Source organism: Mobula hypostoma, chromosome 12, assembly GCF_963921235.1.
Source record: "Mobula hypostoma chromosome 12, sMobHyp1.1, whole genome shotgun sequence".
Taxonomy (NCBI): domain Eukaryota; kingdom Metazoa; phylum Chordata; class Chondrichthyes; order Myliobatiformes; family Myliobatidae; genus Mobula; species Mobula hypostoma.
The window spans coordinates 13440787-13459015 of record NC_086108.1 but is presented as its reverse complement, the minus strand read 5'-3'; the positions used below and the strand labels follow the sequence as shown (position 1 = coordinate 13459015).

The following is an 18229-nucleotide window of genomic DNA, read 5'->3' as shown; positions in this document are numbered from 1 at the left end:
ACTGGCCACAGGAGTGGTACCATATGGTGGTAAATGTTATTCCTTTGTTTAGGAAAGGGAATAGTGATAACCCTGGGAATTAACCCTGGGAACAGTGAGTCTTACTTCAGTCATGGGCAAATTATTGGAGAAGATTCTTAGAAACAGGATTTACAAGCACAGTCTGATTAGGGATAGTTAGCTTAACTATGTGAGGGGCAGGTCATGTCTCAAGGGCCTGGTTGAATTCTTTCAAGAGGTAACAAAGCACATTCATGTAGGTAGAGCAGTAGATGTGGTGTAAATGGATTTTAGTAAGGCATTTACTAAAAGTCAGGAAGTTATGTTGGAAGATAGGCCACCTCTGGATTATTACGTACAATCCTTGTCACCTCACTATAGGAGAGGGTAAAAAAGAGGTATAAGATCATAAGGTATAGGAGCAGAATGTGGCCATTTCTCCCATCAAGTCTGCTCTGCTCCTATCATGGCCGATCCAATTTCTCTCTCAGCCCCAATCTCTTACCTTCTTCTCGTATCCCTTTGTACACTGACCAATCAAGAACCTATCAACTTATGTCTTAATTATACATAAAGACGTGACCTCCACAGCTGCCTGTGGCAAAGAAATACCTCCTCATCTACATTCAAAAAGGACACCCCTTTATTTTGGTTTGTAAGATTTGCGGTCCTTCAGCAGGACCATCTTCTGCGGTATCCCTTGTAAAATTTGATACCTTAACTAATCAGGGAATCCCATATAAGGACCTGCAAGTCTCTCTGCACCCCTGATTTCTGAATTTTTGTCCCTGTTTAGAAAACAGTCCATACCTTTCTTCCTTCCACCAAAGTGCACAACTATACACTTCACAACACTATATTTCTTCTGACATTTCTTTGCCCATTCTCCTAATCTATCTAAATCTTTCTGCAGAGTCTTTGTTTCCTCAACCCTACCTGCCCCTCCACCCATCTTTGTATCATCTGCACACTTGGCCACAAAGCCATCAATTATGTCATCCAAATCATTGACATTTAACATGAAAAGAAGTGGTCCCAACACTGACCCCTCTGGAACACCGCTAGTCTAGTCACCACCAGCCAACCAGAAAAGGCCTCCTTTATTCCTATTCTTTTCCTCCTGCCAGTCAGTCAATCTTCTATCCATCCTAGTACACTTTGTGTAGTATTGCAGTCTTTATCTTGTTAAGTAGACTCACCTTGTCAAAGGCTTTCTGAAAATCCAAGTAATTTGTCCATTTGGTCCAGGTGACTTACATACCTGAAGATCTTTCAACTTCCTAAGCACTTTGTACTTAGTAGAGCAACTACACTCACTTCTGCCCCCTGACACTTGCAAATTTCTAGTATATTGCTGGTATCTTCCACAATGAAGACTGATACAAAGTAATTATTAAGTTCAACCACCATTTCCTATTCCCCCATTATAACCTCTCCAGTGTAATTTTCCAGCCATCCAATATCTACTCTTGCCCCTCTTTTCCTCTTGATATATCTGAAAGAAGATCTTATTAAAGAATCTTTTCTATTATTGACTAGTTTACGTTCATATTTCATCTTTTCCTTATTGCTTTTTCAGTTGCCTTCTGTTGGCTTTTAAAAGCTTCCCAGTGCTCTAACTTCCCACTGCTTTTTGCTATATTATATGCCCCTTCTTTAGCTTGTACGTTGTCTTTGTCTTCCCTTGTAAGCCACTTTTGCCTCATCATCCCTTTAGCTCCTGCTGGACCTGCCTGCATGGACCTCCATCCCCAGCACCTGCTGACCTTCAGCATCACCAGCTCTCATCCTCAGGGTCCACCAACTGATCTTTGACCTTGGGGATCATGAGTCATTGGCGATCGCTTGCATTTAACATCCAGACCCACTGACTGACCTCGTGCCTCCAGACCTAGCAACACAGCTCTCCGGCCTCAGAACCCACTGATCTCAACCCTTCACCATGGGCATTGCTGGCCTATACCTCCAGATCACTCCAACTTGGACACCAACCTCTGTCTCCTTCTCCCAATTCCTCATTTACTGTTCCAGAGCTCTAACTCTCCTTGATCCCTGTCCCTAAGCCCTAACTCACTACACTGTCTGCAAAACCATCCCCATAAACTAAAAGTCAACTTGAAGAACAATGGAGCTTGGTGCCATCTTGATCATGGTTGTTATCTGGTCAATCAGAAGTATGAGAGAACCAAGGGTCTAGCAAGAATGAAGAACCAAAGGGAAGTAGCAAGAGTTAAAAATAAGAGTAATGTGTGTAGCTCTGGTGGAATCTGGAAGGTGGAAAAGATGCAGGAAAGCTGCACAGGATATTGCTGGGATTGGAGGATTTGAATTTTAAGCAGAGACTGGATAGGCTTGGTGCTTTTTTTCTCTGGAGCGTGGGTGTCATAACAGAGATTTATGATACCATGAGGGCATAGGTAAGGTGAATGGTCACAGTATTTTTCCCAGGGGAGGGGAGTCTAAGACTAGAGGGCACAGGTTTAAGATGAGAGGGGAGGACTTAAAATGGACTTGAGGAGCAACTTTTTCACATAAAGCATTGGTGGGTATATGGGACAAGTTGCTAGAAGTGGTAGAGGTGTGTATAATTAGAGTATTTAGGATACAGACGTGGACATTGATAGTAAAGGTCTGGAGGGATATCGACCAAACATGGGCAAATGTGTCAAACTTGTTAGACAACTTGTCAGCATGGATGAGTTGGGCCACAGGGCCTGTTCGGGTGCTGTGTAAATCCATGACATTTCAAGAATGCATCAAATGTTCTTTGAGTGACAGGCAGGTGACATTGACAGTCATCACCTCCCCCATTCTGAGAGGAGGCACTCTTAGTTACAGCAACCTCCTGCCCTTATTTAATTATTCTCATTCTCTCTCTCTCTCTCTCTCTCTCTCTCTCTCTCTCTCACTGTCACTTGCTCTCTCTCCCTCTCTCACACACATACTCTCTCTCTCACTCTATATCTCTCTAACTCACTCTCGCTCTATCTCTCTCTCACTCACTCATTCTCTCTCTCTCTCTCGCTCTCTCTCTCTCTCTCTTACACACATACTCTCTCTCTCACTCTATATCTCTCTAACTCACTCTCGCTCTCTCTCTCTCTCACTCATTCTCTCTCTCTCTCTCTTACACACATACTCTCTCTCTCACTCTCACTCTATCTCTCTCTCACTCTCACTCTCTCTCACTCACTCACTCACTCACTCTCAATCTCTCTCTGCCCCTCCAGGTGAAGTTGACTATGCTCCCCTGTGCAGTGGCCATGGGAACTTCAGCATGAAGACTTGTGATTGCATCTGTGACGTTGGCTGGACTGGCAAGGGATGCTCGGTGCCACTTTGCTTGACCAACTGCTCTGGGCACGGGGTGTGTGTCAATGGGGACTGCGTCTGTGACCAGGGCTACATGGGGCAGGACTGCAATGACACAGAATGTCTGCGGGACTGCAGTGGGCATGGCCTATGTGTAGAGGAAGAATGTGTCTGTGAGGACCCCTACAAAGGTGAAGATTGTGGCCAGCTGAAATGCCTCAATGCGTGCTCTGGCCACGGGCACTGTGAGAATGACACATGCCTGTGCTTCATGGACTATACTGGAGAGGACTGCAACCAGCTGAGGTGCTTGAACAATTGCAGCAACAACAGTCAGTGTAGACATGGCAACTGTTCCTGTCAGGATCGCTTCCCCGGAGCAGACTGTGCAACAGGTACAGACCGAGGCCCTGCCAGCGTTTGTGGGGGAGGACGGTGTGTGACGGCAGTTACTGTGGTCATCACACATACACAGCAGCAGACGGCCTTTGCCTCCGACATAGCTGTGCCAATTGTGAAAGGCTTACACCGTTCACTGCCACCCTTTCCAGCATCAGGTCCATAGCCCTGAGCATCCTCAAGGTCTCATCCAAAAGTGATTGCGTTTCCAATGTGATGGAGATTTCTACCCCTCTCACCCTTCCATTTAACATCCCCTCATCCCCCCCCAATCTCTACTAATTATTGTAAAATTGGAATTTGACCCCTCTGCTACATCCCCTCTATTTACTCCACGTAGTTGAGTCTACCCTCAGTTTCCTGTAGTTAAAAGAAAACAAGCCCAGCTGATCAAACCTCTCCTCAAAGCTGAAGCTTTCCATCCTGACAGCGTGCCGTGAGTCTCCTCTGCACCCTCTCAAGTGCGGTCAGATCATCCCTGGGACACACTGAGCTGAACTGTGAACAATGCTCAGGCGGAGGTCCAACTAGAGTCACGTACACTCCCAACATAACCTCGAAATCATTGAAAATACTCCGACAATGGAAATCTGAAATAAATAGGAACAGAAAATGCTGGAAATACTTAACAGGTTGGGCAGCTAGGAGAGAGAAAACAAACTGGAGAGAAGATGGGAGAGGGATGAATAGTCTGTGGTAGGACAAGGCCAGAGAAACTGGTGTGGGTGGGGGTAAAGTTGTAAATGATGGGGCACTTTGAGGGTGACAATAAAAACAATGCAGGGCAATGTGATTCTCATAGTAGGGCTGCAAACTGTGGCCAGCTGGTCGGGGTGTCTGAATGGAAAGAGAAGGGCTAAGCCAATATGGATCATGGTTTGTTACTATAGAAATAGCCAGTTCCCCTGCAGATAGACAAGCTGAGTTACATATGTGAAGTGAATCTGGAAGGGTACAGTCTGCCCTGAAGGAGGATGAGAAGTTATTCTGATGAAAAGTTTTTGACCTAAAACGTTACCTCGCCTTCTCTTTCCTCCAAGCATCACCTCGTACTTTCTCCATTTAAATCAGAAAATCACCAGTTGAAATCAAGGGCCCATTTTACAAACTGCTTGAAATGAATTTACACACCTTTGTACATGTGCATCTTTACACCAATACACTTTTTTGGGTTAAATATGATTGCACAGATATTTGCACATGTGAAAATCTATAATCTCCTGATTGCGGTGTCACATCAGTTCTGAAACTTTACCTGTCACAGTTTTAAAATAAATCCCAATGCTTTCAAAAATGGCACTGGTTATTCATTTAAAGTAGTCCAGGAAATAATGAATCATTGGGTAATTTGTGATATAAAATTGTTCAGCTCGTCATGTAGGTTGCATGGTCTGCACAACATTGTGGGCCGAAGGGACTGTAATGTGCTGTAGATTTCTATGTCATTTTGATCCATCTGCAGATGAGGTAAAAATTGATGGTTTGTCTGATGATGAGAAGAACAGTCTCAAACTTATAGGAAGGATCTAATCAGTTGTTCACTGGTTACAATGGTAGATGGAATCTAATCCTGACAATATTGCATTCACAATGAATGGTGGGGCGTTAAGGAGTTTTGAGGAACTGGGGGATTTTAGTGTTCACGTTGAAGGATCACTGAAGGTGTCAGCACACTAGGTGAGGTGGTGAAAATGGTATACATGAAACAAAATCAGAAAATGTTGGAAAAATTCATTAGGCCAGGCAGCAGAAGAGTCAATACTTTGGGGTCTGTAATTTTTTTGTCAGAACTGAATAAGTAAACTGAGAAACTAAAAATGCCAGAGCTAATACGGTACTAATACGGTAGTGGCAATCCTACTTGGATAGTGAGGAACTTGGTATAAGCCATGCTACCCAGCATTGATTTCTTCACTCGTGGAAATCTTTCCTCACCATGCGCAGCACACTCTGGGAGGAACCCAATTCCAATGCCCTACTACGTCTTTTGCAGAAAGCAAAATGGTCTCCCCACTATCCCGCGTGTGTATAATTACATCACCGTCTCCCGTAAAGGCACAGACAACTATTCTAGCATTACCCGGATGGATGCCTAAGTACACTATTAACAATACTGAATAAGATCTGATGGTCACCTGGTTCCACTAAGTAAGCTGGTTTTCCGGGAGAGAAGGCAGGGAAAACATCTTCCATTTCCTGAGCTTTTCTTCAGCTTGTTAAGTGCAGCCTGTGGGGCAGGTCCCAGTGTCATGACATCAATGACCCACTTCATCTGCCAGTAATGCATGCAGTCCTGACATATAAAGAGTTCCTCTCCCAACCTCGCCCCGCCACCAACACACACACACACACACACACACACACACACACACACACACCTCCACAGACCCTGCGACCCTGCTCAGGCTGCTGAGTCCATCCAGCAGATTGTTGCTTCTATTTCCAGCTTCTGTATTTTCTTGCTTCTCCATCTGTGGGTAATTACTGCCATTATGCCATCTTAAGTCATCCCGTGCCTTTTCTCCTATGGAAGATGAACCTATCTCCCTCTCTCTCCCCTACCTAGTCTGACCCAAGTCCTTGCTTATCTCTCCATAAATGGTGTTTGACCAGCTGAGGTTTGCTTTTACTAGATTTTCTGTTTTTATTTCAGATTTCCTTCATCTGCAATTTAAAAAAAAATCATATGGAGTACTTGCCTTCATGAGGTGAAGCATAGAAGATAAGAGCAGGGAGAGTTTGATGTGTTATAAAACATCTGAAATACGGTGTGTAGTTCTGGTCCCTGTACTAAGGGAAGGATGTGCCGCACTGCAGAGCGTGCAGAGGAGATTCACCAAGATGTTGCTAGGGATGGAGTGTTTCAGTTCAGAGGAGAGACTGTTGAGGATGGGTTTGATTCATTTAAGAGAAGCAAAGGAGGGGCCTGGCAGAGGTGTACAAAATTATTACAAGTGTAGGTGAGGGGTAGAAAGATAGAGATGTAATGGAACAGAGGGATCCAGGAGTGCATAGCTCATTGAAAGTTTCATTGCGGGTAGACAGAGTGCTGAAAAAAGGTACTTAAGCAAGTTGGCATTCATCAGCCAGGGCAATGAGTAATAGGACATTATGTTGTAGTTGTGTAAATCATCAATGAGGCCCCATGGAGTACTGTATAGAAATTTGGTCACCCAGTTATTAGGGAAAACATGACTAAACTGAAAAGAGTGCAGAAAGATGTTGCCAGGCTAGAGGGCCTGAGTTAATTGGTCAGACTGTATCCTCATCCCATGGAATGAGATGTGATGTTTTAGAAATGTGAGAGGAAGGTAAGGTGAATAGTAACAGTTCCCCTTCCCAAAACTAGGGGGCATAGATATAGAGTGAGAGGGAAAAGGTTTTAAAAGAGTCTTGAGGGGTAATTTTTTCAGAGGGCGGAGTGTAGTCCAAGGAAGTGGTTGAGGCAGGTACAATGATATCATTTAAGAAACACCTGGAGGGACGTGGCCACATGCAGAAAAATAGGACTAGCCTGGTGATCATATGGTTTGTGACTATAATTGAGCTCCTTCCCTTTCTACAACTAGAAGGCTTAAGGTTAGGTAAGGGCTAAGTCTTTTAAAAGGGATCTGAGCAAGAGTTCTTTTCACTGATAGGATGGTTGGAATCTGAAACATCCTGCCAAGGAAATGATGGAGACGCTCACAAAACTTAGGAAGTGTAATGGCAAACACTTTGAATCAGCAAGGCGTAGAACTCTTTGGGTTAACCGCTAGTAAATGGTATGGATGAGGTGGACTGCAGGGCCTGAAATTCTTCCTGGATGTACAAATGAAAAGTGGAACAATGTTGTTTCATCTCACCTTTCTCACAACAGAAAGCTGAAATTTCATATCTATCTTACAAATTGCTTCTGCAACCCTCTCATTATATACCCGCCTCTTGTGATTTATTTATTTATTTATAACCTGTTCTTGTGATTTATTTTCTTTCTGAAAAGTAAGTTCCATCAGATCCAGCTGTTGCATGAACCAGACTTGTTACTGGACTAACAATCAGCATTCTGGGCCATTGTCTCAGAGCCACGTGTTCAAATCCCACTGCGGCAACATGGAATTTAAGTTCACCTGGTAAATAAATAAAGTTTGTCTCAGCAAAAGGCTCAGAACCTCTAGGTTATGATAACATTAGATCAGGTCCTCAAATTGTCAGTAAGGGAAAGAAATCTGCCATCCTTACCTGATCTCCAGACCCACCAATGTATTTGACTCACCACTGCCTTCTCAATCAGGGGCAATTAGGGATGGACAATAAATGCTGGCATCCTGCAAATGAACAAGCTTACTGTCCATTTCATAAATTACCTCAGCACTGACACAGGAAGTGGCTGATGCACATAAAGGAAATTACAAGCCTTTCCTGTGGGTAGTGACTACAGGTAAAACAAAACATGTAAATACTCTCTATTTGGAATGTGACCTTGTTGCCAGAAAGCCTGAAAGATGTAGTCCTTGTGAGCTCAGACTAATCTCTGGTATCTCCCCAAGATCTGCCTACTCCTCAAGGACTTCGCTTCAAGTCTGTTACGGAGACAGCAGTGGAGTTACAGTGGGACCCTTTCCAGTTCACATCTGATGCTTGGGAAATCAGTTTCATTGCAAAGGTAAGTCGCACTCAGCCACTTCACTCATTCTCTCAGACATCTAGTGACCCTGCATCCATCAGACCAGTGCCTGAGACCCGAGGCCAGCTCTTGTACTTGTCCATCACTTCCTTGTCTCTTTGTACCTGAACACTGTACAGGTGTCCCCCGCTTTTCGAACGTTCGCTTTACGAAACCTCACTGTTATGAAAGACCTACATTAGTACCCTGTTTTCGCTAACAGAAGGTGTTTTCACTGTTACGAAGAAAGGCAGCGCACGATAAAAAATCAGCGCGTGATAAAAGGCAGTGCGTGCCCCGAGCAGCTGCTCTCCCCCGGATTCTCGCCGGCATTGCTTAAACACGTTGCATTGAGCAGCCGTTAGCAAGATGAGTTCTAAGGTGTTGGAAAGCCTGAAAGAGCTCGTAAGGGTGTTACATTTAGCGTAAAACTAGACATAATTAAGCGTTTTGATCGTGGTGAACAAAGCAAGGATAAGGTCAGTTTGGCTTGTGGAAGCTGACGAAGATGATGCTGAAAAGGTTTTGGCATCCGATGACCAAGAACTGACAGATGAAGAGCTGATGCAATTGGAAGAGGAAAGGATAACAATTGAAACCGAATTCAGTAGCGAATGGACTGAAAGTGAAGTCGTCCAGCAACTGTGTGAGATTTTCGCTGCAATGATAAAGTACGACTTTAATTTTGAAAGGGTACGTAGGTTTAGGGGATATTTGCAGGATGGTTTGAGTGCTTACAAAGAACTGTGTGATAGAAAAATGTGCGAGGCTCAGCTGTCAAGCAAGTCTTCCACATCAGCCACAGCAGACGACGAACCTCAACCTTCGACATCGAGGCGGGCAGTCATAGGAGAAGATGAGCTGCCTGCCCTGATCGATGATGAGATGACACCCCCATGTCCCACCACCCCAACCCCCGGGCCCCGGACAGATACTGTACCGATTCGCGGAGAATGCAGTGGTAGCCGGGAGGCACACAGCACATCTTTAAGAAAAAAGCCAAAATAAACATGCTAATTAATTAGGTGCCGCCTAGCACGTAATTGTGGCCTAGATCAGAGGCGATGCAATCGGCAATGGCATCTGACCTGCGCCGACATTTACGTGCCGGGCAGTACCTAATTAATTAGCATGTTTATTTCGGCTTTTTTCTTAAAGATGTGCTGTGTGCCTTCCGGCTACCGCTGCGTTCTTCGTGGCAATGTATTAGGTGGGCGGCCTGGAGGGTGGGGGCCACTGCACCACCCAGCCTGCGACGAATCAGTCTAACACACCATCATCAGTGTGCTCTGCGCTGTTTTCCCAATTCCGGTAAGTGATAATACACTGTACATACATTATTTCCACTTTATATAGGCTGTGTATTTTTACGTGTTATTTGGTAGATTTGGCAGCTTCATAGTTTAAAGGTTACTGGAGCGCGCGTTTATGCCAACAGCGCTTGCGTGAGATTTTCTGCCGAGAGCGCTTGCGTGAGATTTTCGCTATGGAGATCTGTGCAGGTAATCATTGTAGAGAAGTATTTCTACTTTATATAGGCTGTGTATTTATCATATCATTCCTGCTTTTACTATATGTTACTGTTATTTTAGGTTTTATGTGTTATTTGGCATGATTTGGTAGGTTATTTTTGGGTCTGCGATCGCTCACAAAATTTTCCCATATAAATAAATGGTAATTGCTTCTTTGCTTTATGACATTCCGGCTTACGAACCGTTTCATAGGAACGCTCTACCTTCGGATGGCGAGAGAAACCTGTATGTAGTTGTGTCACAATAGCACTCAGTGGCCCAAGGTGGGTGGGTGGCTGAGGACTTTTAACTGTAGATCAGAGAGGCTGAAAAGATCAGAAAATGTCCTCCTGCAGTAACACTAAGTCACAGATAAACACGCACCCAACCATGCCACCTTCCGGTGTTTAGTCACTCTAACTCTCTGGAGTCTTCTCGGGAAGATTCAGGACCACCCTGCTCATTGGCAATCATGTTTTGGCCTGTCATAAATTGAGTATTTAAAGATCACCTCAGTGCTCAGTCCTAAGCCCAACCAGAGATATCGCCTAGCGTTTTCTTCTGTGATCACTTCTCAATCCAGTTTTATTCCGTGTCTCAATCCTAACCTCGGATACTCCAGCATTTGGGTCCAAACCATCCTCGCCAAGGACTCTCGTCACAGTATGACTAAGTCAGTATGGATCCGACGGGGTATCAGTCTTTCATCCAGTGTGACCAGCCACTGAGAGATTTCCAGACAGAGTCTGGAGATACATGGTCTCTCGGTAGCTGTTTGCCAGCTTTCACAAGGAAGAATCCAGAGCCATTTCGTGGCTGTGCAGAACCACTATATCGTCCAACCCCAAAGAGATTTGACAGTGACCTGGTGTCTTGCCAAGGCTTCCTCATTCAATGCTCTTTAGTGCTGGAACTCCAGCCAGCCCAGTTCCCTTTGGAGCATGGAAAGGTGGTCTTCATTATCTCTCTCTCCTGGCTGGAGAAGCCCTGGCTTGGGCCACCATATATTGGGAACGCAGGTCAGAGATTTGTTCAGATTTGGCGGAATTCATGGCCACCATGAGGATGATGTTCCATCACCCCGCCAGAGCCAGCCGAGTCTCGGACCGTCTGATGAAGATTCGACAGTAGGCGGTCAGAGGCTGACTATGCTATCGAGCTTCGGACCATGGCCTAAGAGAGTGGCTGGAATGGGAAGGCCTTGGCCACACTATACTACCACAGACTGAGAATGCCCTTGTCTTGGAAGAGCCAGGGGGGGACATAGAGGTTCTGATCGTTGGGGGAACTCCGGTATTGGGAGGACTGTGACGGTAGCAGCCATTGCTTCAAACCCCATGGTTTCTGGTGTCATGCTGAAGGCGGAGATCTCCTAGGGTATGAACCAATGAGAGGTGAACGCTTTTTTGAACTCTGGAGCAGCTGGAAATTTCCTGGTCTTGGGAACCGCCCATCGGCTTAGAACATATCTGCAGGAGTTGAAGCAGCCCATGCCCGCAACTGTCTTGAATGTCCATCCCCTTGGTTCCAGATAGATTAGGCAGTAGACATTGGTCTCGTGGATGAGGGTAGAGGATCATGTGTAGGACATTAGTGTCTATAGCATTGAGTCTCCTCACATATCCCTGATCCTCAGGCACCCTTGGCTGTCCCAGCATAACCCTTCCATGAATTGGAAGGAAGGGAGGATCGTTGCATTGTCCAGTCACTGCAAGACGGTATATTTTCAGCTAGGTGTTCTGACCACTCGACTCTCCCAAGACCACCTGCTGAAGAGGGGTCAGACATCTGTTCAGAGTAATATGGAGCCTCCAGGAAACCCAGTCCTGCCTTCAAGGGCAGATAAGCTGGCTCCAGACAACAAGTCCAACAATTCCTGGGATTTGCTAACTTTTACCGAAAGTTCATCAGAAACCTCAGCTCAGTGGCGGCTCTGCTGACAGCACCAACCATGAGATCCATGGGCCCTTTTGTTTGGATTCTGAAGTGAAGGCTGCCTTCGCAGAGCTCAAACAATAGTTCATGACAACTCCCATTTTGGTGCCACCTAATCCGGATCTTCCCTTCATTGTGGATGTCTGAGTGGGTGCAATGTCATCTCAAAGACACCTTCAGACAATAAACTGCACCCACGTTCATTCTTTTCCAGGTGGTTATCCCCGGCATAGGTGAACTATGACATTGGAAATAGGGAGCTGCTCATGGTCAAGTTAACTTTGGAGGAGAGGCGTCACTGGCTGGAGGGGGCTTTTATTGTGCAGACAGACCACAAGAACCTAGCTTACATTCAGGAGGTCAAGAGACTGAATTCCAAGCAGGCCATGTGGTCTCTTTTCTTTAATCGCTTCATTTTTGTCCTGACCTATTAACCAGGGTCAAAGAACCAGAAGCCAGATGCCTTGTCCCGTCATTTTGACGAACCTGGAAGAGTGGAGCTGCGTACCACCATTTTGCCCCAAGCCGAAGTGATAGTGCCAAGTTATTGGGGAATCAACACTCTTGTTTGGAAGGCCCAGGCACAAGGGGAGAATCCTCAGAATGGCCCTTGGATTGACTGTTTGTTCCTAGTTCCATTGGTCTCAAGTTCTTCAGTAGGGGCATGCATTGAGAATGACCACCCACACACGGATTGCTAGGACCCTCAAGTTCATCGAGAGAAGATACTGGTGGCCTGAAATGGTGAGAGAGGTTCATCAATACATGCAGACATGTGAAATGTGGCCCGGAACAAGGAATCCCATACCCAACCTCAGGGGCTCCTCCCCCCCCACCCCCCGTGCTTTGCCTGTTCTGGACAGACCATGTGCACCCATCTCCATGGACCTTGTCATGGGTCTTCCTCCTTCCAAGGGGAAGACCTTTATCATGGTAATTGTGGATCTTTTTCAAAGGCCTGTAAATTCATCACCTTGGACAGACTACCCATCTGCAGTGGAATTGGTTGAAATTGCCCTGCACCAAGTCTTCAGGATTCACAGTTTTCTGGCGGACATTGTATCAGATTGTGTTCCGCAATCTGCGTCATGTTTTTGGAGGGTGTTCTGTAAGATGATTGGGGCAACAGCGAGCTTTTCCTTGGGGTTTCACCCACAGTCCAATGGCCAGATGGAGCAGATAAACTAAGAGTTGGAACAAACCTTAAGAAGCCTGGCCTCTGAAAGACCGGATAAGTGGTGCAACAATTTGATGTGGGCGGAGGCCACCCACAACACTTCATGGCATTCAGTGCATGGGGTGTCTCCGTTTGAAAGCCAGTTTGGGTAATCTCCAACACTCTTCCTGAGCAGGAGGCCAAGGTTGGAATTCCTGCAATCAGAGATTTTGTCCGATGTTGCAAGGAGAAATAGACTAGGACAAGGGAGATTTTGTTAGCTTCTACCCAGAAGGCTGAAATGAAGGCTAACTGCAAGAGGACCAGTTTTGCAGCCGGAGCAACAGGTCTGGCCATTGACTCAGGATTTGCCTCTCCGAGTGGTGTCCAGGAAATCGGCGCCCAAATTCACTGGACTCTTCAGGATTCTCAGGAAAGTAAACCTGGCGGCCTACACCTTGCAGCTCCCCAAGACCCTTAAGATCAATCTCACCTTCCATATTTCCAAATGAAACCAGTCCTTTAGCCAGCCCCACCACTATCAGTCCCACCACCACCCAGGTTTGTGGATGGGGAACAGGACTTCACCGTGAGAAGGATTTTAGATACACGAACTGTTTGGGGTGTTTGGCAGTTCCTTGTGGACTGGGAAGGATTTGGAACCGAAGAATGGTGCTGGGTTCCTGAAAGGGACATCTTGGATCTGGCACGCATCCATGACAACAATCATTGTCTCTCCGAGCGGCCAGGGCCGTCAGGAGTCGGCCATGGTGGGGGGTGGAGGTGGTCCTGTTACAATGCTCACCCAACGGCGCCAGCTTCCAGGGTTTTGATGCTCTGACTCCCCGGAGAATGGATAGCTGGTGTGGTCCTGCTAATAGGCAATCACATTTTAGCACTAAGAAGTGAGTATTTAAAGAGCACTTGAACAGAGCCTTTGTGCTCAATTGTAAACCCAACCAGAGATATGGTGTAACATTTTGTTTTGTGCTCAGTTCTTGATCCTAGCCTCGGATACACCAGCATTTGGGTCCTATCTATCCTCGTCAATGGCTCTCATCACAGATAGGGCTTCATCTCTCTACTGCTGCCTTACTCTAGTTTTCTCTATTTCTCCCACAAACCTCATTTTCCGTCCCCACTTCGGAACTGTTCTCTCCGGCCCAGTGTAATATTGTGTCTGTGTTTCAGAGTAATGAAGGAGGTATGATAGTTCAGCTTCCCACGGCAGTGACCTCCTTCAACCAGACTGGTTTGAGACCGGGTGAAGACTACACAGTCAACCTGGTCGCACTCAAGGAGCAGGCAAGGAGTGCACCAGCAACAGCAACGGTTTCCACCCGTGAGTTAATACTTCATTCAGTCAAAGTATAAGTGACCAGTCACCGGGTCAGAATGTAACGGGATTGCAGGGGAGGTCAATGTCCTGACCGGCGTCTGTAACCAAGGTAATAGACAGAATTGAATGAACAGTTGAAACTTGTTATATTAATGCTTAGAATAAAACTGGTAGGGGGATGAACGTAGAGACTACTGATCAGGATACACTACATTGAACAATGACATTGTGGCTACAACAGAGAGGGGGACAGGAATGGATGCTTAATGTTTTAGGTTTTTGATGTTTTAGAAAAGATAGGGAAGCATGGTAACATAGTAGTTAGAAGAAAACTTGACAGTGGGAACGGCCCAGCTTCAATTCCTGCTGCAGTCTATAAGGAGACTGTGTGTTCGTCCAGTGACCATGTAGATTTCCTCTGGGTGCTCTGGTTTCCTCCCACATTCCAAATTTGTACAGGTTAGTAGGTTGATTGGTCACATGGGTGTAATTAGGCGACACAGGCTCATTGGGCCAGAAGGGCCAATTACCACGCTGTATCTCAAAATAAAAAATAAAAACATAGAGAGGGAGGTAAAAGAATGGGAAGGAATTGCCCTATTAATTAATACCAAAGCTGCACTCAGAGGGGATGTAATGGAGAGAATATCCACTGAGTCTATATAGGAAACTCAAAAATAAAAAAAGTGCAACCACTGTGATATGATTATGCTGCTACAGTCTCCCCCTCCCTCCTCTGCAACACAGAGGAACAGATGTGCAGGCAGATTAACAAGAAGGTTGTCATGCTTGATTTAATCTTCCCCAATATATATTGGAACCTCTTTTGTGCAAAAGGTTTAGACATGGTAGAATTTGTTCAGAATATTCAGGAAGATTTCTTAAATCAATATGTAGATAGTCCAATAATGGGGGTGGGGTGGAAGTCACACTAGACCTATTGGGAAAAGAGCATAACCTGGTGACTGGAAACAGTTAGGGTGCAGTGATCCTGTCTGTCTGTATCTTGTTTTACGGCGGTTGGCATCCAGCTTAATGGTGCATTACCGCCACCCTCTGCTCCAGAATGTGCACTAGACATACATTCTAAATCCCTTCACCCAATCACACACACACACACACAAACCTACACTTCATCCTCCCATCTTTGACCATCCTAGTATCCTATTCCTGTTTATTCGTCATATTCTATTAAAAAACCCCTGTACCCCTTAAAAACGCTAAAAATACCCGGACTTGTGCTCTCTCACCCATGCCCAGCAACCCTTTTAATGTGAATTCCTGCATCCCCAACTCCCTTAGTTTAATTCTCATCATCTCTCTCTGTATCCCATACTTCCTGCAACTCAGAACTACATGTTCTACTGACTCCTCTTCCTGACATTCCTCACACAATCCTGTCTGGTATTCCCCTATCATTTTCAATGTTTTGTTTAATGCACAGTGTCCCAGCCTTAACCCAGTCCACACAGTCTCCTCTCTTCTGTTTCCATTACTTACCCTAGTAACTGCAACACTCTTTTGTATTTGATATAGATGCCTCCCTTTCCCCTCCCTGTCCCATCTTTCTTGCCACATTCGGTTGACTTTTTCCCAGATTACACACTTAACCTCTGCTTTACTGATACTAATGTGCATTTCCACATTTTCTTTCTTTAATGCCCTCTTTGCCAACTCATCCACCTTCTCATTCCCCTTCACCCCTACATGTGCTGGAACCCATAGAAATTTTACCTGACCTCCCTGATTTGCAATTCTTGTAACTAACTGAAGGGCTTCATAAAGTACATCTTGCCGACTGTTTGTGTGAAAAGACCTTAAACTTGTTAGAACCGAGGATGAATCTGAACATATCAATGCTTTGCATGGTCTGGCTTTCTGCACCCATTGCAACGCAACCAACACTGCCAGCATCTCCACTGTAAACACCCCTAACTTATTAGATGTTCTTCTGCTGATTCCAATTTCTTTTGCTGGTATTACCACCCCAAACCCTGTCACTCCTGTTTCAGGTTCATTCGCACCATCTGTATAAATGTGAGTATAATCACTATACTTTTCCATCACATGACAGTTAAATGCATTTACCAAATCTGTTTTATATCTTTCTTTCCTTTTTACCTCTAACAAATGCCAGTCTATGTCAAGGCCATACAAGTTTCCATGGAGCTACAACCGGATAAACTACTGAAGGACTTATCCTCAGATCAAACACTCCACATTCTTTCGCGATATCATTCCCTACCCGACTAAAGGTATCCCCTCTGAAACCTCCCATTTTCCCAGCACTCCTGCAACACTCCTTTAGTAGGGTGAGAATCATTGTGCCCCTGCAAGTTAGCCCAGTAGTTTGCCATCAGTTGCATCCTTCTTAGTTCCAAACGCATTATTCCCATTTCTACCTGTAGGGCTGACACTGGTGACGTTTTAAAAGCCCCACTGCACACTCTCAAGGCCTGAGCCTGAATCACATCCAGTTTCCTTATTAGAGACCTAGCTGCTGATCCATATACTATATTTCCATAATCCAATATAGATCTTACTAAAGCCACATACATTCTCTTCAAAGCTGAACAACTTGCTCCCCATTCCCTACCAGTCAAACATCTCATCACATTTATTACTTTTTTACATTTCTCCTCAACTTTCCTGATATGGTCTGCCCATGTTAATCGTGAATCAAATATAACTCCCAGAAATTTAAATGATGCAACCCTTTCTAATTCAACCCCATGCATCCTTAACTTCTTCCCTACCTCAACCCTTTTCCTGGTAAAAAATACAGTTTGAGTTTTATCTACTGAAAATCTACATCCCCAATCATAACCCCACTCCACCACTTCATCAATTGCTTCTTGTAGTTTCCTGATTATATAGTCCATGTTCCTGCCTCTTTTCCACAAGGCCCCATCATCCGCAAACAGTGACCTACTTATATCCACTGGTACCTTTGTGAAGACATCATTGATCATAATCATGAAAAGTAATGGGCTAATCACACTACCTTGAGGTGTGCCATTTTCCACTATGTACTGTTTTGATAATTCTGATCCAATCCGAACTTGAATTTTTCTACCAAACAAAAAATCTTTAATCCAATTAAAAACTCTCCCACCAACCCCCATCTTGTGCAGTTTAATTAATAATCCTTCCTTCCACATCATATCATAGGCTTTTTCAATGTCAAAGAACACTGCCACTACTGACTCTCTATTTGCCTGGGCCTTCCTTATTTCAGTCTCTAACATAATCACTGAGTCCATGGAATTCCTTCCCTTTCTAAAACCACTCTGATAACTTGCCAGCATTCCCCTTTTCTCAAGCTCATATGATAACCTTTCTGTTATCATCCTTTCCATTATCTTACATATACTTGATGTTAATGCAATTTGTCTGTAGCTAGTGGGTTTTGACAGATCCTTGCCAGGCTTCCTTATTGGAATTACTACTGCTTCTTTCCATGCACTTGGTAATCTTCCCTCCTCCCACACTCTGTTATAAAAATGCAGCAACTTCAAGAGCGCTCCTTCTCCTAGATTTTTTAGCATCACAGAGCATATCAGATCTTTCCCTGGGGAGGTTGGTCTCGATCTCTTTATTGCTCTCACCATTTCTGCTAATGTAAATGGATCATCAATTATATCATCTGTTCCTTCCCTCCTGCTTAACACACCTGGGTGTTGGCTCATTATTCTTTCCCTTCTTCTTCTCCCTTCTTCAGACAAATTTTCTGAACTGTGTATCAGTACAAATGACTTGGCCATGACCTCAGCCTTATCCCTACTGGAGACTGCAGTTTCCTCCTCAGATATCATTACTGGATATTCCCATTCCCTTCTGTCTCCTCCCATCCTCTTAATCATTCCCCATATCTCTCCCACAGGTGTTGTTCTTCCTACCTTGTCACAAAAGCTCCTCCAACTTGCCCTTTT

At 45.0% G+C, this 18229-nt stretch overlaps 1 protein-coding gene across 2 annotated transcripts in view; it reads left to right on the top strand.

The window, feature by feature from the left end:
* Positions 1-18229, top strand: part of tnr (tenascin R (restrictin, janusin)) — a 213470-nt gene that overhangs the window by 40007 nt on the left and 155234 nt on the right. For both annotated transcript variants that reach the window (XM_063063628.1, XM_063063629.1), the window contains 3 exons: positions 3231-3707; positions 8241-8356; positions 14150-14300. In XM_063063628.1, coding sequence (XP_062919698.1) covers positions 3231-3707; positions 8241-8356; positions 14150-14300 — 744 coding nt within the window. The remainder of the gene's footprint in view (positions 1-3230; positions 3708-8240; positions 8357-14149; positions 14301-18229) is intronic.